Source organism: Salvia hispanica, chromosome 5 (genome assembly GCF_029641045.1).
Source record: "Salvia hispanica isolate PSC_SH4W2 chromosome 5, Shi_PSC_v1, whole genome shotgun sequence".
In the NCBI taxonomy this organism is placed as follows: domain Eukaryota; kingdom Viridiplantae; phylum Streptophyta; class Magnoliopsida; order Lamiales; family Lamiaceae; genus Salvia; species Salvia hispanica.
In genome coordinates, this window is record NC_142696.1 from 39,059,538 (window position 1) to 39,082,694 (window position 23,157).

Consider the following 23,157-nt stretch of genomic DNA (forward strand, 5'->3'; position numbering starts at 1 on the left):
ATTCCAATGAGCTTTCGAAGCTTAGCTCTGTATTTTGTTTTTTAATATTATTTATTTTGTATTTAATATGATATATTATTAAAATAATTATGAAAATAATTATTGACTTAAAAATCAGAATTAACATACTTAATTTGGTCAAAATTACAATTAAATCCGTTGACCGTTAAATATTAACGGAACTATTGACGGAGGACCAAAAAGATAAAAGTTTCATATATCCAGGATCAAAAAAGTTTAGGACCAAAATCGTAAAATGACCAAGACCAGTTTTGGCCTTTACTCTTTAGTTATTTTGTTGGAGTTCATAACAAATGCCCTTTTGTTATTCATAATTTACTTTGTACATGTAATGTTACTTTTATAATGGTCAGTTTTATTTTTTTATAGGGAGTCATATGTTTATGGGGGTTGAATGCTGATAAGGATGTTCTCCAAGCCACTGCGCTTCTGTTACGGATGTTTGCTTCCATCCCTTTGAGAGCATCATTTCCAGTGGATCCATTTATGTTAAATGCTGATAAGAAAATAACAACATACTTTGACCATGTTAGAGGAAGTTCGATACAAAAAAGAATCAATTTCTGGGAGGACGCAAAATTCTAGTAGGTTTAATTTGTTAAAGCTTCGTTTTGTTATATATTTCAATACATGAGTTTAGTTACACATTTCAATACATGAGTTTCATCAAATGATTACTAAAGTTGTTAATAGAATATACTCCTTATTTACACAAGTTTATTATTGCTCTTGGTTTATATATTTATTAATTAGTTATGTTATGAGATTTCTTAATTTTTTTTTATTTAAGTTACACACCGTAATTTAAACTAATTAATGTTTTAAATAAGTATGTGTTTTTTTGAAAATTTATCAATTTAAATAAATAAATTTTGATGTAGAATAGTGTAAACAAATCAAATGAGAAATGAAGAAGAAAGAAATTTGATATTCTTTTAATTAAAATAAAAATTAAAGTAATAATTTATTTTATATATTTATGATTTCAGATTTTATATAATGATATTTTTAAGAATTTATAAAATCATTTTACAGTATAAAATAAATTTAAATAAAAGAAAATGGATCGTGCATCGCACGTGGGTGATACTAGTTTTAAATAAAATTGGACTTTTTTTTTTAATATAACGGGCCATATAGAATTATTTAAATTTGATCTAGTTTTAAATAAAATTGAACCTTTTTTTTTTAAATATAACGGGCTACATAGAATTATTTAAATTTGATCAATCAGCGGGATTTTGAAGTACGTCAACTAATGTTTAGTAATTATTCTGAGATTATTAATGCATGTGGTTTTTCATTATTAATTTAGTTAACTGTGTAAGATAAAGAATAGAATTAATCAACAATAGTCAAAATATGTAACTTAAGTAATTAGTGTTTTGGACGAGAAAGCATAACAATCTAGATGAACTTGATGAAAACTGGATGAGAAATTTGTGAGAATATACCATCTAAAAATAACGAATTAATGAAACTACAAAAAAATGGAAATAAGAAAAGAAAAAAAAAATTATACTATTCATATTAAATTTTTAACTCTCGTTAATATTGAGAGGGCGAAAAAAAGAAAAGGCAGAGAGTTCTTGGAGACTCGAGCTTCAATTTTCTTTTTGAATCAAGGTAATAACTTCAGCTTTCAATAACTATTCCATTTCATAACTTCACCTTTCACTAACTTCTGGAATCCTATCATTCAAAGTTTTAAATGGAAGAAATTCGACTGTTAATGCATAGAAGAAAATTCGGAAAAAAATATTTAGCGAACATACGTTATACGTTAATTGTTAACTTCCTTTGAATAATGAATTTGATATATTTTCAGCTGAATATTTGTATTGATAAAGGTGCTCAATCCTAAACCAAAAGGGCTTGATTTCGCGCTTTTTATTTTCAGGCATGAGATCATAAAGAATTATGGCCTCCAAGTGTTCGATAAAATGTCGAATAGGCAAAACCAGTACAACAGTCTTCTCTCCCTGCTCCACAAGCACAGTCGTCGCCGCCGCGGCATTCAGCAAATCCACTGCCACCTTCTCCTCACAAAGCCGCTCGTCAACAGCATAATTAGCCTTCTTGTTCTTTGGAACTCCATAATCAAGCACTACGCACTCACTAGATTCCCACAAGATGCTCTCTCTCTCTTCAAACATCTCCGCAATCAAAGGAGCCCCTTTCCCTTCGATAGTATCACCTACTCCTATCTCATCAAAGCATGCGCGAATATGAAGAGAACAGATGTTGGGAGCCAGCTCCAATCCCTGAGCACTAAAGCAGGGTTTGATAGCAACGTCCATGTGCAGACCGCGTTGGTGAACATGTATGCTGATTCTAGGTATTTGGTTGAGGCAAAGAAGGTGTTCGATGGAATGCCTGACAGGAATATGGTGACTTGGAATGTTTTGCTGACCGGGTTTGTTAAATGGGGTGAGATTGCAGCTGCAAGGGCTATTTTTGACGCCATGCCAGAGAAGAATGTGGTTTCGTGGACCGGGCTCATCGACGGGTACACCCGCGCGAACCGGTTTCACGAGGCCTTACATTTGTTTCGGATGATGGTTGCGCACGAAGGGATCCAACCCACGGAGGTGACTCTCCTCGCGGTTTTCCCATCCATATGGAACGTAGGGTCGCTCGAGTTTTGCCAGATGATTCATGGCTACGGAGAGAAAAGTGGACTAAATGTGTTGGATGTTCGGGTTGTGAATTGCCTGATCGATGCATACTCGAGGAGCGGTAGCATAGGAAGCGCGTGGCGGATATTCGAGGAAGTTGATGATGAGAGGAAGAATTTGGTTTCTTGGACTTCAATGATATCTGCCTTTGCAATGCATGGAATGGCTGGAGAAGCTTCTGATTGCTACGAGAAGATGGAGAGCAAGGGTGTCGTGCCTAACTCGATCACGTTTCTTAGCGTGATGAGCGGTTGCAGTCATGGCGGATTGGTGGCCGAGGGGCTTGAGTACTACAGGAAAATGGTCGATGATTATGGGATTATACCCGAAATCAAGCATTACGGAGCTTTGATCGACATGTTGGGGAGGGCGGGGAGATTGGAGGAAGCGGAGAAGATAGCCCTAGGCGTCGCCATGGATGAGACGGGTAGAGTTGGGGTGTGGAGGACGCTTTTGGGTGCGTGCAGCTTCCATGGCGACGTTGAGATGGGGGAGAGAGTGGCGAGGAGGATAATGGAGATCGAGAGGAGATACGGCGGCGATTATGTGCTTATGTCAAACATCTTCTCTGCAGCAGGTAGGTTTGGAGATTCTGAGAGAGTTAGGAAGATGATGGATGCTAGAAATGCCTCAAAACTTGCTGGGATTACTCTCTCCACTTGCAGACATTTTTGATGGTTGGGAGAATCTCTCATTTCTCAGTACACAAAATCTAATCATTGTATTATAAATTTACAATGTAGTACTGCTGTATTTGTTAAAAAATACTAGGAAGTTTTGGCATAATCAAAAAGAGTAAAATTGATGGGATCTAAATCCTCATGTGTTTTTATTACAAGGTGTTTAGCCTATACAACTATATTTACTAGGAGTAGTATTTTATTAACCTGAGGATATCTATATCTATATATCTTACCTGTGTGGTGCATGACATAGAGTATTTTCTTAAAAATTTATATAATATCAAATTAGTATACATTAAAAATATAAAGTCAAAATCATTTATTAAAATAAGTTTATAATAGTTGATTAAAATCTATTAGAAATCTAACAAAAAAAACTGTACACACACATCAACAATACTTCCTAAGAATATACATAGTTGACTAGTGAAACAATGGTCACAAAAAAAAAAAAAGAAAAAAACATCACATGAAATAATAAAACATTAACTGATAAATTCTGAAACAATTTTTTTTTTTTTTCAGATATGACAACAATCATATAAAAAGTTTCACTAAACTGAGTTCAAGTATAACTCACATAAAACATTACACTGAAAAGCAGAATCTCATATATGCTAAATAATTATGTATTCAATAATGATAATGATAATGAAAAACAATTAAATTAAACTAAAATCTACTAATAATGAAATGAACACAGTGATGGCAAATTAATTACAAGTTGAGAATGTTAATTCATGGAAGCAGCATAGAAAAAAAGAACACAAAATTGAGTTCATGTTAACATAATTTTGAATTTTGGAATTTTTGTGTATTACTATGTAATTACAGAAAATTATAGGAGTATAGTAGTAGTCTAATTTAGTTTTTACAAATTTGAATTGAAGCTAGTAACAGTTAGCACCCAAACGGCCCAACTCCAAATAAGGATTACTAATTTCTCTCACGCCGCCATCGCCGCTCAGACGCCGCGCCGCCTGGCATCTGGTATCCCACTCCACCCTCTCCGACCACCTACACGCTCACTTGAAGGTAAAATTTTGTGTTCTATTTTGGCTGTTTTGTATAAAAATTTCTTTTGAATGTGGTGTGGCTGTTTTATACTTTGTCTTCCAAAATTAGTGTGTTTATGAAGTTGTAATTCATTGTGCCAACACCAAATATAGCATCTAAAACACCATTAAAACCAATCCCAATTGAATATCAGTGACTCTGCAATCTTCTTTTATTCATTGTGATTCTGCAAAACTCAACCATTATTGTGTTGTAAGTATCAGTTACCATAACTTTACACAAAAAGCCTATCTATCTTCTTCCCTTCCCCTACAAAAACCTACCACCCCAACCCTCAATTCCTTTCCTAATTCATCATGGCTTCCTCTGCAGCACGTTGCCAATTTAATTACTACTTTTTCGCAGCCAGGGTATGAAAGAGAAAATATGGGTATAGGTTTGCAGTTTCTCAATTGTATTCCAGAAAAATCGGGCCCAGTCTATGTTCTGTAGTCATTGATATATAATACACAAGTTCTGTTTCTGATTTTTTGGGTATTTTGCTTGTTGCTGGACTGCTCAAACCCTAATCATTATTTTGTGTTCAATTGCTGGATGGAGTTTAGGGTATAAGTTTGATTATCCATGCTTGTATCACATTCTTTCGGAGGGTTTATATTATTTGTGCAGAAAGTGGGGTTAAATTTGTACGTTTTGTTAATTTACTTGCTGCTGAGATACTTGGGTGTTGTTGGCTTGAATATTTTCAGTGTCAAGGTCTCTATAAAATATTACTGAAGCCTTTTTTTTCTTCTGCAGTGGAGAGGTGTATAACTTTGTTTTCTTTTTTCGGACTGATTGAGTGGAAGAGCTCTTGATTGACTAGCTACATTACATATATTGGATAGAGAGAAGGACAAGTTGCATGTATTGTGCGTGTCAGATTTAATCAAGTTGCACAAGATTCCAGCGTTCTCACTTCATAATGGACAGCGACGTTCCTTCTTCCCGCCGGAGTAGCTGCAGTCATGGAGGAGCGAAGTCACACACTAAGAAAAGGAAGCTGAGAAGCGCGGATATTGTCGAACAAGTGCCAGAAATTTCAAAATCTGCTCGCTTCGATGAATCGCTCGGAGGTGTGGAAGAGCATTTGCCGTGGAAGAATTTGCAGCTGATTCTGTCGCTACAAGACAAAAACGTTGATATCAGGAAGTACGTTTACTATGCTTTTATTGTGCATATGTTGTTTTAATGGATTGAGCTCGTCGTGTTTAGATGCCTATAAGTTATTGCTATTACAAGGATTTATGAGAAAATAGTTTGAGGCGTGTGAATATTTAGTAGCATTCATAGAGGAAATTAGATGTGAGCAAGTTGAGAAAACTTGTTCTAGCGGCGTGAAGGTTTTGAACGGCCAGTTTTGAGATGTAATTACAGTTTATGAATTCATTATCTATAAAAATTTATAAGTAGTCGTTGCGAATTACTTTGTTTTTGTTCTATTGAGTCAAGTTGTGTGTGTGTGTGTGTGTGTGTGTAAACATGTATGATGATGAGAACTCAATGATTGTTTTTTTGCTCTGTCTGAAAGTTGATATATTATTCTGCTTAACTATATTTAGTTTATGCAATCCTTTGGAATCCAATACATGTTTTATGATAAAGAGGTCTACTGCAGGAACATTGATTTGGCATTTGATTATGCAAAATCAAGCAATAATGAAGACATGGATGATATTGGCCGGAGGTCGCAGGTGTTGGATACATCAAGAACGATAGTTTTCGTAAGCAATTGGATCCAATCATGTCTCATTTCTTCAGAAAAGAAAACAAGGCATGATGAAGGAGCACCTCAGTTTGAAACTTCTGGGTCAATTATGGATCTTAGATGCTGGAAAGTCTTTCATTTCTGCTTGGAAGAGTCGAAAAAACTTAATCTTTCATTGACATGTTCTAGGGACTTTTTACGGGTGATTCATGCAATTGCAAGGGATGCATCATCTTTTGTAAATGGAACGTCCTCAGCTGTTAAGGAATCACTTTCAGGAGAACAAATACAAATTTATGATGTTGTGCTTGATTGTGTCTCGATGATATTCTCATTCCATGGTGGAATTGCTAACAAAAATTTAGACCTGTGGATTTTACTCATGGATAAAGTGATTGACTCAGCCTTGAAAGTTTTAATGGGCCAGCATGACGGAAGCAAGCTTGGGGATTTCATCTTGCGGTTAGCTTGTTATTTGTTTGAGCCATTTGCTAAGTTTCTATGTGTTCACCCGACACGTAAAAATGGTTTCCAAAATTTCATTGATAAGCTTCTTGAGCCTCTGCTGCACTTGCTACATGTTTTGCATTCTATACCTTGTGACAGTGGTGATGAATGGAAAGTTAATATAACTAAATGGGTGGAAGAAGTTTTGGCTCAAGGACTATTTCACCCCACTCATATTGAAGGATTTCTCAGCTTGCAGAGTTCTGTTAGATATAGAAATTTGTCTGATACTTCCATAAAAGATGGAAAGCTGGTGAACAAAAGTTATCACAGGCATCTATTTGATGAAGTGGAGAAGATAGTAGCAAAGAAAAATGACTTCGCATTAATTGGTTTAGGAAAGTTGCTTCACTTGTTTGTTTGTTGTGTTATGAAGCAAAATGGAATTTCAGTTGGTAGTGGAGTTCCTAGGGGGCCAAATTTCAGCTCGACCACTCATGTTTCAAGTACCCCCCATCGTAGCCAGACAATGGTTTCAAAAGTGACTTCTTCAAGTCACAGTCAGAGCATGAATACTGAACTTCGGAGATCAGTATTTGACTTTTACATACAGATCATGGAATATCTATTGGCAGATATCAATAAATATCTCCAAACAGAAGGGGAATTAGGTTCTGCATTATATAATGTTTGTAAAACACTAAGATCCATTAATGGTATACTTTTTAGCCTCATTTGTGACAAACTGTACCTAAGAACTGAGGATACCTCTGAAGGGGCTTCCCAGAATTTCTTGAGGTCTGTCCATGCTGTGTTGATGTCATTATCTGCCAAAACTGAAACATCATCTTTTGGCAATGATGAAAAATCAAATGGGGAAGTATTGATTTCATTGAGGACAGAGCTTATGGTTAGTATACATCACTTGTTAAATATTGAGTATGAGGTTGTTGGAGATGATCTAGAAAGCTTATGGATGATGATTTTCTCCTCTGCTACCAGCTGCTACAGTTCAATGGATATGCCAAGTCAGCCTTTGCTGTCCTCAGAGATATTGAATCTGAGCTGCAGGCTTATCGACATATATAGTGACCTTCGACAGGTGAGAGACCATACATAGTATGTGCTATTATTTCTTCATATAACTTTATTTGCTTAGTATGTCTTTGATAAATGATCATTGGATTTCCGTTGTCCTGACATAAAAGTTTTAACATTTTTTTAGTTGGGCGAAGGGGGGCAATGAGGATTGAAGCCTGGACCTCTCTCTTTACAAGGAAGAGGTTCATCGCTTGAAGTTTCTCATGATGCCCTTAGAACTAGACATAAGATCGTGGCACTATTATTTCTTATTTCTTTAACGTAGTTTTCTTTTAGTGAATGAATAAGTATGAATGCAGACTATTTGTTGAATGGAATATGACCAGGCATCGTTCTTTTACCTTCTTCAAACAAACAATTCATTCAATTTAGCTTTTGGAGGCATGATTTTAGCCATTTCTTTATGGGAGCTGACAGCAGAACTATCACAAACTATGTTGATTTGCATGAATTGAAAGTTTTATGACTTGTGTATTAAACTTGTGTAGGTGGATTCTGCTATCTATGCACTATGTAAAGCAGTGAGGCAATCTTTGTTACTTGTGAGGGATAGTGAAGCATATTCAAATTCATTGAGCGTGCTGTTCTGCTCTTCAAAATTTAGGCTCTCTCTTAGCAATGCTATCAAAACCATACCCGAAGGGCAAGGATCTGCTTGCCTTAGGCAGTTCTGTACAGATATTAAGGAATCTCTGGAGTGGGTGAGATTTGGAGATGAGCCAGCTGGTATAGGTGAAACAGTGAAGTCAAATTCATATAGCTCTGATTCGCTACAAGGCCATTTGCGAGCAGAACTCCTGGGGAAGATATTGTGTGAAGTATATGCAATCATTCTCGACTCAATACCAGTTACTTCTGGTAATAGCTATTCAATTGGCGCTTCTTTGAAGATTTTCATAGAAATTATACGCCCGAGCTTGGGTAGGCTGTTTACCCTTCGGCTGGATAGTGGCATAGAAATTTTGAGCAAGAGTACTGGAACTGACAATGTAACTATATGCTGGTTCTTGGTGCTCTTATTGCGTTTGATAGTATCCTGCAGAAGCTTATTTCGGCAAGCCATCAGCCTTATGCCTCCTGATGCTTCAAAGAAGATGTCTGGAGTAATAGGTGATTCTTTAACTGTTCACTGCGGAAGGGATTGGTTGGAGATGACCGCGTCCACTGGTGAAGGCTTTCTTTCCTGGATCCTGCCACCTTCAGTGTCCCTCCTTGATGTTATAAATTCTGTTTCAGATATTTGCATTCAAGATTCTGCTGTACTTTGCCCACCACTGGTGTATGTTTTAAATGTAATGGCTCTCCAGAGACTTACTGACTTAAATAGACTGATACAGTCTTCTGAGTATATGCTACAGTGGAACCAAATGAAGGACCAGACTAAGCTTAATGATGATGCTGATCTGTCTTTCAATCGTAAGCAAATCCGGAAATGGACAAAGTGTGTCACAAAATTGAGAGAAGAAGCTGCCAGTCTGACAGAATTTATGTTGGAATGCCTTCTGTCTGTTGCCAAGGACAAAGAGTCCTCATCCTTTCAGGGTGGTGATGCAGATGGTTCCCAGATTCGTGGTCTGCATGATCATAATTCATCAGACATTGCCTCAGGCTTCTTGGATGAGAAGTCATTGACATCTGTTCTGTGGCAGTTATTTTGTAAAAATGTTGATATATGGTGCTCTTATGCTAGCAAGAAGCACTCAAGGAATTTTCTTACACATATAATCAAGAGTTCCCTTTCCTGTTTAGTCAGCTTGCAAGAGCACGATATAAGTACAACTGGGCACCTGAAGACAAGAACTGTACCGCAGATAGCATTGGAGTTTCTAAGCAACATCATATCTTATGAGCAAAGAGTAAGATGCAATTAAATACTGCATATAGGAGACATTCTTCTCTGCTATCCATGTTATTTCGTTTCATCCAGTGCTAACAGTCTTAATTGAAATGTTAAGGGGACAGTACATGCTACTTCATAAGAAAACAATCTGATTAAAAGATCCATAAGCATGAGTTGGGTGAGAAACATATGATTTGATGAATGATTACAGAATATACGTGTATTGCAATCATGGCCACCAAGGTTAACATATCAAGGCCCCCCATCCATGCTAAAAAATGAGAAGAGGTGTGCGCAATGTTTAATTATGTAAGAACTAGTCCCAATGAATGATGAATAAGAAGAAACACATATAGCTAAGCTAAGTACCCTTCATGTTTTGTTTTTCAGAGAACCTATGTTAGGCCACTTAATATTCGAATGAAATGGGATTAACCACCTGGTCTGAAGTCATGAGAAATTAGTGCATGATCTTTAAGGAGTCAATATGTAGAAATTTAAGTCTTCGTGGCCATTTCATTCACTCATGATAGATATCTACTTAACTAATTATTTTTACCATTGCATCTTCATTTGACAGTATATACTTACTACCTACTCGCCTTTTCTAATTTTCTTCTTCAATATTAGACGTTGACATCTTTACTTGCCTGCTCCTCTCTGACATTTTTTCTCAGTTTGTCCGCAGATATATGGCGTCAATGTTCTGCAGAATTCTGCAGAAGTCAGTTCTATCTTTATTTAATACTTCTGCAGTTGATTTAAGTGAGTCACCTGATTGGCTCGAGGCAATCGCTGCAGTTGGAAATACATCTGATGTGCAAAGACAGACAAGACAAAATATGGTACCAGATGAATCTAGCGGTGAGCAACTTGATGTTGAATTTGCTAGGTGTCAATGTCTGCTCAATCTTCTGATGCGGATGCCAGAAGAATACCTAAGTTTGAAATCTTCATCATTGTACATAACGTACATTCTCAATTTTGAAAGGTAAATTATGCAATAGTATATCTTGTTTCCCTTCTTAAAACTTATATACTGTGTAATTAAACGTGAATTGCATTTAAGAGGTGGCATATTCAACTGAACAATAAAATTGCGTTTCTACTCTGAATCCTTCTGACTTACACCTTGGAAATTGTATATTCAGTTATTCACACATTGAATGAACATATACATCTCAGCTTTAATTTTGTGATGGGCTTGCTTCACATTTTTCTCTTATGTTTGGTGATTTATTCTTTAGGATTCTGGTTGGGAGCTTGTTAGGCGAGCACAGCCAAACATGGTCCCTCAATTCTTATCAGATATTGCGATTGCTTGTGACCTGTAGAAAGGCTCTTCACATTTTAGCTGTAGCTTCTAGCAAAAATAATGTGAATGGGTGTCAATCACTATGCTTATTTCCTTTGCCATGGCTTCTAAAATCATTGTCAGTGGCAATTGAGTTTCAACCTGCATTCCCCGAAGATGTCGCTTTCGAAGCTAGAGCTGCACTTTTCTCATTTTTGGATTACACATCTCGTGTGTTGCTGATGGTTACTGAAAACCAGTATCAACATTCAATTAGCTCTGCTGTATCTGTTAGGAATACCCACACAAAAAGAGAAAATGCAGATCGGATCAGTGAACAATCTGGCCTTCTATCATCTCCAAAAGAGACTTTGGTTACATCTCAAAGTATCTCAGAATTAACAAAGGCATTAGAAGAAGACCTGCAAAAGTCTTTGACCACTGCCAGGGAGGCATCTGGTGATAAGAAAAGAGAGTGCATGACTGGACCTCAGAGTTTGAATAAGTTATCATCCACAATTGCTTCTTTCCAAGGACTATTATGGGGCATAGCTTCTGCTTTAGGTGGCCAAAAAGCAGGTGCTAGTAATTCCAGAATGAAGTCTTCGAGTTATGATATCGAACTGATGAGAAGAATTAAGTCGTGTGTAGAATCATACGTGGAATTTACAGTAAGTTTTGTGAAGGCGGTGTTTATTGAGGATAATCTGAATCCCTGCATGACTGCAGGCAGTGATGAATTGAGACCAAGAGCCTCATGTAGACAGTACAGTGCTTCCAGAGATGGGACAAATGAGGGGTGCCCTAATGAGGAAATGGCGCCGTCTGATGTAATCAGTTGTCCTACAAAATGTGAGCCTAAGGGAAAATCCCGTTTATCATTTCCAGACCTGGAAGCTTTTCTGAGTGAGGTTCCACATAAGAAACTTCATCTTAAGAAATCATTGCTGATGAAAGTTTTCGAAGCTGAGAATACTGAGGCAGCTTTTTTTCTTGGACAGCTGTTTATTGCATGTTCAGCTATTTTAAGACTCAACATGCAGACTGAATTGACTTCCTTATCTTGGAGCTTGTTTCCAATTGTGCTAGACATTTCTGAGTTTATGCTGATGGAATTTTCCAGAAGTGAATTGCCAAATCAATTCGCTTTGTTTTTGTTAGATGGTGTTGTGAGATTCCTTGAAGAGCTTGGAAATTACTTTCCGCATATTGATCCTTCCTTGTCCAAAGATCTTTACATCAAGCTTATAGTCTTGCACCAGAGGGCCATTGGAAAGTGCATCTGTTTACAAGGAAAACAGGCAAAGTTAGCTTCCCAAGAGAGAGGATCACTGACAAAGCTGGCTGGTCAAGTGAATCCCCAATTTTCTTGGGCAAGAAGTCGATTAGTTGAATTGAAGGAAAGGTTGATGATATCATTTAGTACGTATGTTAGGAAATCATCTGAATTTCACTTGCTATCTATCATTCAGGCTGTTGAGAGAGCTTTAGTTGGGGTATGGGGAGACTCAATGACAAATTATGAAATAGTTTGTGGAAATTTAGATGGAGGGGAGGTCTCCTCTGTAGTTTCCGCTGGTATTGTTTGCTTGGATTCAGTTCTTGAATATGTAACAGGTAAATCTTCATTTTCTATACCTATGTACCACTAAAATTTACTATACTATTTTGTTTCTTTGCTTTATTGCATCCATTCTACATATTCAACTAATTTACCATTGATTTACCATTAATTTTTGTTTCTTTGTTCGTTTGTTCCTCATTCTAGTTCCATTTTATTAGATACAGTATTCTCAGTTTCATTTGTGATTTGCAGGGCCTAGGCGTTTAAATATGATAAAAAAACATATCCAGAACCTAGTTGCTGGTCTTTTCAACATCATCCTTCATTTGCAGGGTCCCAGAATCTTCTATGGATATGTCGACGATTCTGACGTACCTGATTCTGGAGCAGTTACTCTCATGTGTATCGAATTACTAACAAAAATATCTGGAAAACCCTCTTTCTTTGAAATGGATGCCTGCCACATCGCACAGTCCCTGCGTATACCTGGGACACTCTTTCAATACTTTCTACAACTTCTGATATCTGAATCTCCTCTCTCATCTGCTCTGGATCGGAAGGCTTCGATGGAGCTTTATGATTATTGTTGCCGTATGCTATGTACTGCTCTAAAGCATCGTAAAAGGTATCTTTCCTTTTTAGTATTGGCCAATTAAATTCGAGCAGCTGAAAATTTTATAATCTTTCTTTTTTCCCGTATTGATGTTCCTCTGAACCATCTCATACTAACTTTTGTTCCTATGCTTCTTGTGCGCATAGCGAGACTCGTCAGTGCATAGCTCTTCTTCAAGATTCAGTGAGTGTACTTCTTCATTGCTTAGAGACGGGAAATACCAACCATGCTGCTGGGAGAGAGATGTTCGCATGGGAAATTCAAGAGGCCGTAATATGTGCGGGTAGTCTGCGAAGAATATATGAAGAGGTGTGCTTTTATTTGCTCCTCTCCTCAAGCCTGTCATTTGACAGTATATTTAGTTATGAAATACTTGTCACTGCTGATATATATCATGTGAACTTATTATTGTTTCTTCGTCTCGTAAAGTTTTCCATATGTTGTTATCAGCATCTGCTTACAAGTTCTTAATGTTTTAATTTCATCGACACGTGCCATCAGCTTTTCCTCAATGAAACCTCTCTTCAGGTACGTCAACAGAAGGATGTTTTTGGGCAATTCTCGTTTCAGTTCCTGTCGCGTTACATATGGGTTTACTGTGGATTTGGCCCAGCTAAAACTGGCATCATGAGGTATTTTCATGCCACAGTTGATTTCCAATGCCTTCTTCATAATCTACACAATCCTCGACACCTTACACAACTCCGGATCATTTTTCCAGGGAAGTAGACGAAGCTTTGAGACCCGGCCTATATGCTCTAATCGACTCATGCTCAGCCGATGATCTTCAACTACTTCACACTACATTTGGAGGTATCTATCTACCTCTAACTCAGATCCTAGATATTGATTTCGAATCATTTGATCTCATTTTCGCAACGGCTCTTGCTTTTGTCAGAGGGCCCTTGCAGAAGTACACTGGCTGCTCTTCAGCATGATTACACAGTTAATTTCCAGTTTGAAGGGAAGGTTTGATTATTAATACATCTATCTCTGGTGCCTCATTACCATGTTCTGTCCTCAGAAGCTTCTAGAATCATCTCCTACACCTCCCAAGTCTTGATTTGATGACATGTTTTGTTTGAGTAAAAAGATATGCATGTAATCTCAAAGTTTTGTTAGCGATAGAATTGATTCTATTTTTATCTTTTTCGTTATCGATTTTGGATATGTATTAATATTGTATTATTCATTCAGCCTTCAGGCGTCAAAAAGCAAATCATTATAATCAAAGCATATTTGTTCTTTAACTAAAGGAGTCTATGATAGCTTGATAAGTGGGATAGTGGGCTTAAAAATGATGTCGAGCATGATTAATGAAATTAATTAATGGTGTACCATACTGACCCCAGCTTAGAAAGAACTTCATGAAGAAGAATATAGACTAAAAATTTACTATTTTTGAAAGACATTTGTCATTCATTCAAAGGACAAATGTGTTGTTCATTGTATGTTACCTATATAACTTAAAATAGACATCCGATTAAAATATTGTGTTGATGGTCTCGATGATTATTGATATTGCTGTCTTATTTTCTGCCCCACCAATCAATATTAGTATTAATTCCTTTTCACATATGCACTCAAATCCGTATTAAGAAAACTGCCTTCACACCGTCTCAATTTTAGATGAGTTATTTCAAACTTATCTCCAAATTTTCTGATGTAAACTTATCTCTAATTTTTCTGATGTTTATAATTGCAAAATTCAATATGAATTTAAAGCCAGAGTTAGGAAAGTCAATTACTCTATACTATCATTTTCAATTAAATCAGGAATAATTTTAAACAAAAACAAGTTTAAGGCGTTATTCAGATTCAAATCCATTTTACCTCAAAACATAATTCCGTTTATGTTTCGACAAAGTTCTAGATTTAAAATAAAAAAAATTAGTTGAAAAACATATTCTAAATTAAGAGAAAAAGTCTAAAAATAAGAGATTCGCATTTGTAAATCAATAAAAACTTTAAAAACGAATATTTAAATTTGCAAGCCCTTATATGGAAGAATCAACGGCGATACACGTTAAAGTCAGTATTCCGCACCACACCCAATAAAAACCATTGGTTTCAATCACTCTCAACAATAAATCAATTAGGCCATCATTCTCAACTGCCTCAGTCAATCACTGCAACACACACACCAAAAATAAAAAACCAAATACCCAAAATCAAATACCTAATTTCCTCGCAATTGATGGCGTATGGAAGATTCCAATCGCCGACTTGTTCAATTCTGGACGCCTTCTCGCTGAATCCGGTGCCGTACCCGGTGCTGCTGATTCTGGCGGTGGTGTCGCTCTTCCTCGGCTTCCAATGGTACGTCTCCTACGAGGACGTGGTGGAGGCGACGGAGGAGAGCATGGGGTGGGTGCTGATGGCGGCGCCGCTGGTGCTGCTCCTGGCCGTGCGGTGGATGTCGGACCGGGAGTACCCAGGGGGGCTGATCTTCGGATCCACGCCGTTTGATCGGCGGAGGAGGGAGTATTACCTGTCGGCGGCGGGGGAGGGGGCGTCGCCGTGGGGAGTGCTGGCGGTGATCGTGCTGCTGCTGGTGTTGGTGCAGTTTCAGTCTACTTTTCTCGAGAGCTGGTTTGGATAGTATTTCTATAAAACAAGTTTCTCGAATTGCTCTATTTTTGTGTTTCTAACTTTGTATTATTGTATATAGTGAGTGTGTATTCATTTTCGTTGCTCTGTTTTTTCCTTTTAACTTAATTACTACTTTTACATATATTATACAATTTAGAGTTTGTTTATACTAGAAATTAGGAGTAGTATTTTTTGAGTTTTAACCTTTTCAAATTTCATAATCAATTTAAAAGTACGACAGCATAACTCAATGACTAAATCCAATTCAAAGGCTAAAGCAATGGTAGTGTACTCCTATGTTCGACTCCAAGGTCTCAGGTTTAAACCTAAACGGCTAAACCCAAAGCACAATATTCACTACTTTTAATACTGGAAATTAAGTCGTGTGAATGTAAATATGATTAGACTCAGATGCTAAAGCTCTCCTACACCTAAGTAGTCTTTTTTTTATGTTTATGTATATTTTACTTTATTAATGGATACTGTATTAATTTATTATGTACGTCATTAATCGTCTCAATGTTAATATGATTGCCACACTAATAGTACTATTTTTTGCTATTAGAAATTACATTTCACTATTTTTTTTCATTTATTTTTTATTAGTATATTTTTTAAAATTCGAACAGAATCAAAATGAAACTTTTAAGTACTTATTAACGGTGTAATATTTATAATGTTAGTCGGGCATACACCAAGAAATTAATTTTATTGTGATAAAGTTGGTACAGGTTCACTTTTCTAAAATTTATGATAAGGTAATAACTGATGTTAATGTACTATTGAGTCATTGACCTAGCAAACGCCTAAATTTAAATTTAGCATATTCACATTTCACTATAAGTGGCTCACCCTTGTTTGCGGCTACTTATATTTAATGCCTTTTTCCTTTCTTTGAGGACTATGATATGCTTGTCTTTTTCTTTTTTGGGGTGTGTTATTTTAGTGATTATAGTATAATATTATTATTCCTAAAATAGTACTTCCTCCGTTTCATAGTAATAGAGGCGTTTCATTTTGAGCACTCATTTAAACAAAATAATAATAAATAGTTAAAGTGGATAAAGAGTAAAGTAAGAGAAAGAATAGTGTAGATAAGACTCTTCACTACATTGTTCTCTCTCTTACTTTACTATCTCTCCACTTTAATTATTTATTATTATTTTTTCAAAATGAGAGCTCAAAATGAAACGCCTCTATTACTGTGGAACGGAGGGAATACTCCGTATAATTTTTTATTTTAAGAATTTTTTAATAATAATAATATATATAGACAGAGAGATGAATGTTAATATATGGAGTATTTTTTTCGTTTTGTTCACATATATATATATGGAGAGTGAGATTATTCCCATTTAGCTCACATTAGCATCAAAAAAATTTATTTAGTTGTTTCTAACATCTTAAAATTATTATTAACATCATTAGTTTTATAAGTTATATAAAAATCAAATATTTATTTATTCTTTTATTCATTAATTGAAATTATAGAAAATAGTTTTTAAACTGTACAATCCATTTACATAACAAGACAGGTAGCCCATCCTCTCATCATGAAACTCCATAACGATTTGTGGTTTTATGTGACTTTACATTTCAGGATCATTTAAAAAAATTGGTTTTATGTGATTTTAAATTTCATGCTCATTTAAAAAAAATCATGCATTGCTAACTTTATATTTCATGTTTATTTACCATCTCGCTCTCATAAAGATTTGTACTTTTAGTATGCAACTTTATATATCCATGCTCATTTAAAAAAAACGCATTACCAAGTCTCTCTCTCATAAAGGTGCTGTAACCAATTCTATAATAACGAAGGTGGCCGACATCGCATTTCTTGGACATTCTTTACTATTCACTTTTCAATTTCACTGTGCTTTTATGGTCGTAAGCAAAACGCAATAAAAATATCGATATAATATGTTATGATTTAATCATTTTTCCACTAATTAATCTACTCATGTGTCTTTACAAGAAACTACAAAAAATTGCATATCCAATTTCGAAACCGTCGGTGTACAAGATAAAACGTGTAGTTTGTCTAACATTCACTAATGTATCACACTAGTACTATACTCAATAACAATAGAGTTGGGCTTTCTTACTATGAATATTGGGCCAAATTAGCATGCACAGGCTAAATGACGACGACAATATATTTCATTTCCATCTTAATGTACATAATTATATTAATGCATGATGAAATTTCCAAAAGAACTAATCCCAAAATTTGAGGAATAACGCCCTCCCTTTTATTTCAGATATATAATTAAAGTTACGAGGTAATGTTACAAACCAACCATGGAAAAATGATGATCCTAGTATGGAAGTCAATAGTTTATCATAGTTTCGGGAGGACAAGGGAAGATATCTACCGCGAGACGGTACGGCCCGCAAGATACTTGTGTTACAGTTGATTCTCTCACTCATTTTTCCTTCCTTTTGATGTGAAACTAGGCAGCCACCTTCTTAGCAGTGACAGAGTTGATGATAGTAGCAAACTCAGGACCCTGCAACACGATGTGAAATGAGAAAACAAAAATTAATGCTCTTAGTTTCGCCTACAAGGGAGGGACGGAGGCTGGTTACCTTTAGAGATGCACCACCAACGAGGAATCCATCAATGTCTTCTTTCTTGGCAAGATCAGCCGAGTTGGCTCCGTTGACAGAACCTGTGGAAGATTTAGGATTCTTAGGGAATTCGATTCACCTAGCATGTTATATTTAAGAACTTATACTTCAATCTAGTAGCTGTTTTCAAGAAATCCAAGTGATCATGACGTGTGCGTTGGATAAATCACATATTTGAACTTATATGCAAATAAATAATTCGCTACCAAATTTCCAAAGTGACAAACTTTGAACTGATAGGAAAATACCTCCGTAGATAATACGTGTTTTAGAAGCAACTTCTGCTGATACATTCTTACTCAGCCAATCCCTAACAGCAGCATGCACTTCCTGGGCCTGCTCGGGTGAGGCCACTTTACCAGTTCCAATTGCCCATACAGGCTCATAGGCAATGACGATATTGTCCCAGCTTGAGACAGCATCTGCACACCATAAAAGGAAACAATCAAAAGTGAGTTGATAATCAATATGCACCATAAATTGAGTTCAAACAACTTTCTTTCGTAAGTTTAGTTTCCTTTTGTGTGTGGCATGTAGTGGTGGGGTAGGGAGTCTAAACTTGCCAGCATAAGCCTTTAATTGCCGAAAGCAAACATCAAATGTTTTTCCAGCTTCTCTTTCTTCCAACAACTCCCCAATGCAAGCTATTACTCCTACACCTTGGCTCAAGGCATAAGCAGCCTTCTTTCCTATGAACTACAAAAACATAGTACTTTATCAGGCTTTCAAACATTTAAGTAAACAGGGTAAGAGTTACAGCAGCACATTACAGCCTTCTTGTCAAAACAATCTTAGCTATGTTCAGTTGCTCTTACTTGATCATCTTCTCCTATTACATGTCTCCGCTCAGAATGCCCAAGAACGACCCACTTGCATCCTAAGTCTTTCAGTTGCTCCACGCTGCAATGAATGAAAAAGAGCACATGTTATGACATGTTACAATAGTGCTACTACATTATTACTGTACGAGAACCAACAAATATATACTGTTAAAGTGTTTCAATAAGACCATCAGACAATATACAACCAAGAGAATTGTTGCATTTCTGAATGTAAAAGATAGCCATGTACGAATCACATGATAAATAAATCTATTAAAGACGAATATTGTAAATATTGCAGAGTTCAAAAAGGGTAATCAATCTGAGGACCACATGAGCAAACAGCACACAATCCAATTATTTTTCATGTCACAAGCACAAAAATTCCTGGTTATTTCAGGGTAGCATTTGCAAGTTGCAACCACACACCTGATTTCTCCAGTGAAAGCACCACCTTTTCCAATCCAACAATTCTGGGCTGCTATATCAATCCGATCAGTCAATGAATTCTTGACTTGATCAATGTAGACGAAAGGAGGCGATACAACAACATCTGCATATTATTCAATGTAAAAAATATATAAGGAAGGCTTATAATACAAGACTGCTTATTCAAATGATAAGGACTAATACTTTTACAATAACTTACCAACATCAGATTCAAGGGTTGCACTGTTCAAGTCCGACACGAGCTTGCTGATGGACTCTTTAGTCCCATTCTAAGTATATTGTTCAAAAATGTAAGGTAAAATCAGAAAACAAGAAACAAGATGCTACAAAGAATTGGGAAGAAAGCCATATAATTACTTGAGATTAAGATAGATTACTTGTGTGGAACACAGCCCAGTGAAACTTACTACGATTCAGTTCTTAAACTCAGTTACTCAGGACAAGGCTAACGAAAAATATGGCTTGTATAAGATGAGGAAAAACCTATTACTCCTACTATAAATTTAAAACCACATTGTGCCCACAATGAGCATATGCATATGATCATCATATTCCCAATTCAAGATTTTTAATAAAATTGTTACTCTGAGACCTTCCAGTGTGATCACCATCTTCTATATAGATCTAGTCCCAATTGATTTCAGCATATGGCTAAGATTTGTACTCAGTTCACTATAGTTTACAAGTAAATAAGAAAAATCCAGCGCATGGACTTTATCAACGATTCAAATTTCACATGACTCGTTTCCAAGAGCAGATTTTAGTTCAAATTGGCATAACTTACAAAGAAAAAGAATTTTAATATGCAGACGTCATCTCACAAGAAAAAAGAATATATGTGAGCTGTTTGTTTCTAACAGCCAACAGTTAAGGAATAGCACAAAAGATGGAAATTGGGCGAAAAGAGTGCTTACACATTTCCAATTCCCACCAACGAAGAACTGCAAGGAAAATGGAAAAAACAATCACTCTCTGAACAAAGAAAGCTCATGTAACCTTCACCTAAACATAGATAAAAATTCGGAGATGACAACAACAGCTAACGACATAGTATTAGCAATAATCAGGTAGCATCATAATACACAAATGGCCAAAACTTTTATAGTACATAAAATTTAAAACAATCAAAACTATTTTTTCAATCTAAAAGTCAATAGCTTAAATTTTATTACTATTAACATTAAAATTTCCCCTAAATTAAAGCCTATTATCCAAAAACACAGTTACTGAAATTCATTCTCGAGACCAATTTGCCATATCAAACTAGCTATTCAACAAAGTTGAAGTTCTCAATCCACAATAATCGCATAGACACTCACAAATACAGAAAGGCATATCTGCAAAAATGCAACTCTCTCCTCCAAAAACCTATAACAAAATGCAAGTGATTGAATATTTTCCAGATCTGCAATAACCGCATCGAGAAAAAAAAACAAAAATGCAAGTCACCTTTCCGGATCCTGCCATGGCGACGACGCCGCGGCAAGCTTTGGCGGAGGAGGCGAGGCGGATGTGCGAGGCGACATTCTGGAAAAACGATTGATTGGAGTTGGCGGTGGAGGCGTCGAGCTTGAGGAAGGATTTTCGGAGGCCGGAGAATTGATTGAGCTGGCTGGTGACGGCGCCGGCGAGAGAGGTGGAGACAACCGCCATTTTTGGGTGCTTGTACGTGGACTACAGGTGAGTGAACTCGGTGTTATCTCTCTCTATCTCTATATATCTGGATACCGTAATTTGCCAACATGTGGCGTCGCGTTATGTGGTAAATCGCCTTCACCTACCACGGCTTCCCACGCGATGACGTGGAGCGTGGCATGCACATGCCCTAATGTTTGGTGAATAAGGCCCATCGAGCCCATACATATTTTGTAGAATGAGCTTATCATAAATGGCGACAACTTTCTAGGATGACGGATGACCCTAGGCACACCATTCCATTATTAATACTTGTGTTTAATGGTTTGAAATAAATTAATGTATGAATAAATAAATGGAGATAATTTTTAAAATAAAATATATATATTTTGGTTGGATAAATGAAAATAGAAAGTGTATATATTTTTACAGGAGGAAAAATTTGAAAATAAAATATCTTATAGGCTCAATCATCAAAATACGTATTTAAATAATTGGAACTCTGTTATGAAGTTTCATACTTCCACATCGTATTTGACTTTTTTAAAGAAAAAGATGTTTTTTTTTCTAAAACTCAGTGGGTGAGTTTCGATGAATGCTTGCTTGCTTTATAGGCTCAATCATCAAAATGTTTTTGTTTTTTTTTTTTGTATGTAATCAGTGGCGGACGACGCAGTGTTTTGATATTGAGAGTTCCAAACTACTAAGTACTTCTTTCATCTTAAAAAATATTTTTCATCGTTTTTTCGTCTGTCTATCAAAATTAGTCTCGTACTAAATATGAAGTCATTCATAATTTATATAGTTCTCTCTCATATTAAACCTATAACGAATTGAAACCCGTGTCGCCCACTAATGAGAATATTTTCGCAGATGAAGGAAGTACTAATGATTGTTGTTTTAAGTGTCAATGATGTCATAAATGTCCCTAAAAAATATTATAGAGCTACAAATAATGATAAATGATGAGAGATAAATAATTTGAAATGTGCAATATATATAAAGAACATTACTTAATAATTTTACATTAATAATATTTACATAAATAAAAATAGATAAAATAAATAAAATTGCTGAGAGTATGAAAATGTATAAACAAATTAATTCATTGCTAGCACATTAACTACAAGAATCATAAAATAAATTGATTAATTGGCAAATGACTCGTAAAATTAGCTAATGTATAAGATTTTTTTTTTTTTTAAAAGGCAACAATCTTCAAAGGCGCCGCTAGAAGATTTCGCTCTCATGGTCTTTTGGTTGAAAGACAACGCAACTAACCAACTAAGCTACTGAGTGAATTTATATTTTGTTGTATGCATAGTACTAGTAAACCTTGAAATGACTGGGGTTCCAAGAAATCCCATGCTCCAAACCTTGAAATGACTAGGGTTCCAAGAAATCCCATGCTCCAACGCAGGTCCGCCAATGTGTATAATAAGAGATGTTATTGGTGATCCACATTGCCTGCATTGGATTCCAGTAGAAGGAAGGACTGTAATAATCAAATGAGAAATGAGAAATAAGAAACTTCGGATTTGGTTTGTCAAAATTGTTTTTACAGCTGTGGACCTTCATATTAGATAAATAAAAGATAGCAGTGCTATTATTTTGCAAATTTGAAGTTTATATACGTGGGTGCATGCGAATAAACTTCAATTGTTTCCAATTCTTTGCAGGCCTTACTATGAGATGAGGCACATAAATGAAACAGTTGTTGTAGTCTTGTAGATATAGGTGCTGGACACTCGAGCTACAAAAATAATTCCATCAAATCAAACATTACATGCAATATTATCAGAAAAGATTGGTTGAAAAAAAAAGAACAACAAGTAACCAAGACATTGAAAACATCTTTCCATCCACCTTCACTAGCATCTAACCATCTAGACATTCAGCATCCAACAAGTAACACCATAATTTTTTTACAGCCACTAACCTTACCCTTTCTTGTTGCAAACAAAGTAGCAGTGTATGATTAATACATCGTATCATCCACTATTTTTGATACACCATTTCA

At 36.0% G+C, this 23,157-nt stretch overlaps 4 protein-coding genes across 6 annotated transcripts; 3 read left to right on the forward strand and 1 right to left on the reverse strand.

Annotated features, from left to right (window-relative positions):
- The first annotated feature begins 1,544 nt into the window (after nucleotides 1–1,544).
- LOC125187328 (Pentatricopeptide repeat (PPR) superfamily protein) lies at nucleotides 1,545–3,531 on the forward strand. Its single transcript, XM_048083893.2, has 2 exons — nucleotides 1,545–1,647; nucleotides 1,922–3,531. The coding sequence occupies exon 2, from the start codon at nucleotides 1,965–1,967 to the stop codon at nucleotides 3,372–3,374; it is 1,410 nt and encodes a 469-aa protein (XP_047939850.1). The 5' UTR covers nucleotides 1,545–1,647; nucleotides 1,922–1,964; the 3' UTR covers nucleotides 3,375–3,531.
- A 738-nt stretch (nucleotides 3,532–4,269) lies between these two features.
- LOC125187916 (Urb2/Npa2 family protein) lies at nucleotides 4,270–14,238 on the forward strand. Of its 3 annotated transcripts, none has more exons than XM_048084577.2 (11): nucleotides 4,270–4,417; nucleotides 5,198–5,590; nucleotides 6,057–7,695; nucleotides 8,183–9,550; nucleotides 10,212–10,525; nucleotides 10,782–12,445; nucleotides 12,645–13,017; nucleotides 13,152–13,314; nucleotides 13,534–13,637; nucleotides 13,727–13,818; nucleotides 13,904–14,238. In XM_048084577.2, the coding sequence occupies exons 2-11, from the start codon at nucleotides 5,364–5,366 to the stop codon at nucleotides 13,978–13,980; spliced, it is 6,021 nt and encodes a 2,006-aa protein (XP_047940534.1). In that variant the 5' UTR covers nucleotides 4,270–4,417; nucleotides 5,198–5,363; the 3' UTR covers nucleotides 13,981–14,238. The 3 variants fall into 3 exon arrangements, with proteins under 3 accessions (XP_047940534.1, XP_088914119.1, XP_088914120.1); XM_089057993.1 differs by lacking the exon at nucleotides 4,270–4,417 and adding an exon at nucleotides 4,552–4,829; XM_089057994.1 differs by lacking the exon at nucleotides 4,270–4,417 and adding an exon at nucleotides 4,552–4,809.
- An 845-nt stretch (nucleotides 14,239–15,083) lies between these two features.
- LOC125190544 (uncharacterized) lies at nucleotides 15,084–15,718 on the forward strand. The gene has a single exon (XM_089058528.1). The coding sequence runs from the start codon at nucleotides 15,203–15,205 to the stop codon at nucleotides 15,605–15,607; it is 405 nt and encodes a 134-aa protein (XP_088914654.1). The 5' UTR covers nucleotides 15,084–15,202; the 3' UTR covers nucleotides 15,608–15,718.
- A 2,100-nt stretch (nucleotides 15,719–17,818) lies between these two features.
- TIM (triosephosphate isomerase) lies at nucleotides 17,819–21,223 on the reverse strand. Its single transcript, XM_048087571.2, has 9 exons — nucleotides 20,952–21,223; nucleotides 20,417–20,443; nucleotides 19,702–19,771; nucleotides 19,482–19,605; nucleotides 19,047–19,131; nucleotides 18,795–18,927; nucleotides 18,480–18,653; nucleotides 18,190–18,272; nucleotides 17,819–18,110 (listed from the first exon to the last, which is right to left on the reverse strand). Exons 1-9 carry the CDS (start codon nucleotides 21,153–21,155, stop codon nucleotides 18,054–18,056), a joined length of 957 nt encoding a protein of 318 aa, XP_047943528.1. The 5' UTR covers nucleotides 21,156–21,223; the 3' UTR covers nucleotides 17,819–18,053.
- Nucleotides 21,224–23,157: the final 1,934 nt, after the last annotated feature.

Bases quoted from the DNA above. Each gene is read 5' to 3' on its own strand.
- LOC125187916 (XM_048084577.2), top strand. From the start codon at position 5,364: ATGGACAGCGACGTTCCTTCTTCCCGCCGGAGTAGCTGCAGTCATGGA. The intron at 13,018-13,151 runs GTATCTTTCCTT...TTGTGCGCATAG, and splicing joins GCTCTAAAGCATCGTAAAAG to CGAGACTCGTCAGTGCATAG. The intron at 13,819-13,903 runs GTATCTATCTAC...TGCTTTTGTCAG, and splicing joins ACTTCACACTACATTTGGAG to AGGGCCCTTGCAGAAGTACA.
- LOC125190544 (XM_089058528.1), top strand. From the start codon at position 15,203: ATGGCGTATGGAAGATTCCAATCGCCGACTTGTTCAATTCTGGACGCC.
- TIM (XM_048087571.2), bottom strand. From the start codon at position 21,155: ATGGCGGTTGTCTCCACCTCTCTCGCCGGCGCCGTCACCAGCCAGCTC. The intron at 18,654-18,794 runs GCAAGTTTAGAC...TATGGTGTGCAG, and splicing joins GCAATTAAAGGCTTATGCTG to ATGCTGTCTCAAGCTGGGAC. The intron at 18,111-18,189 runs GTAACCAGCCTC...ATCGTGTTGCAG, and splicing joins TTGGTGGTGCATCTCTAAAG to GGTCCTGAGTTTGCTACTAT.
- LOC125187328 (XM_048083893.2), top strand. From the start codon at position 1,965: ATGTCGAATAGGCAAAACCAGTACAACAGTCTTCTCTCCCTGCTCCAC.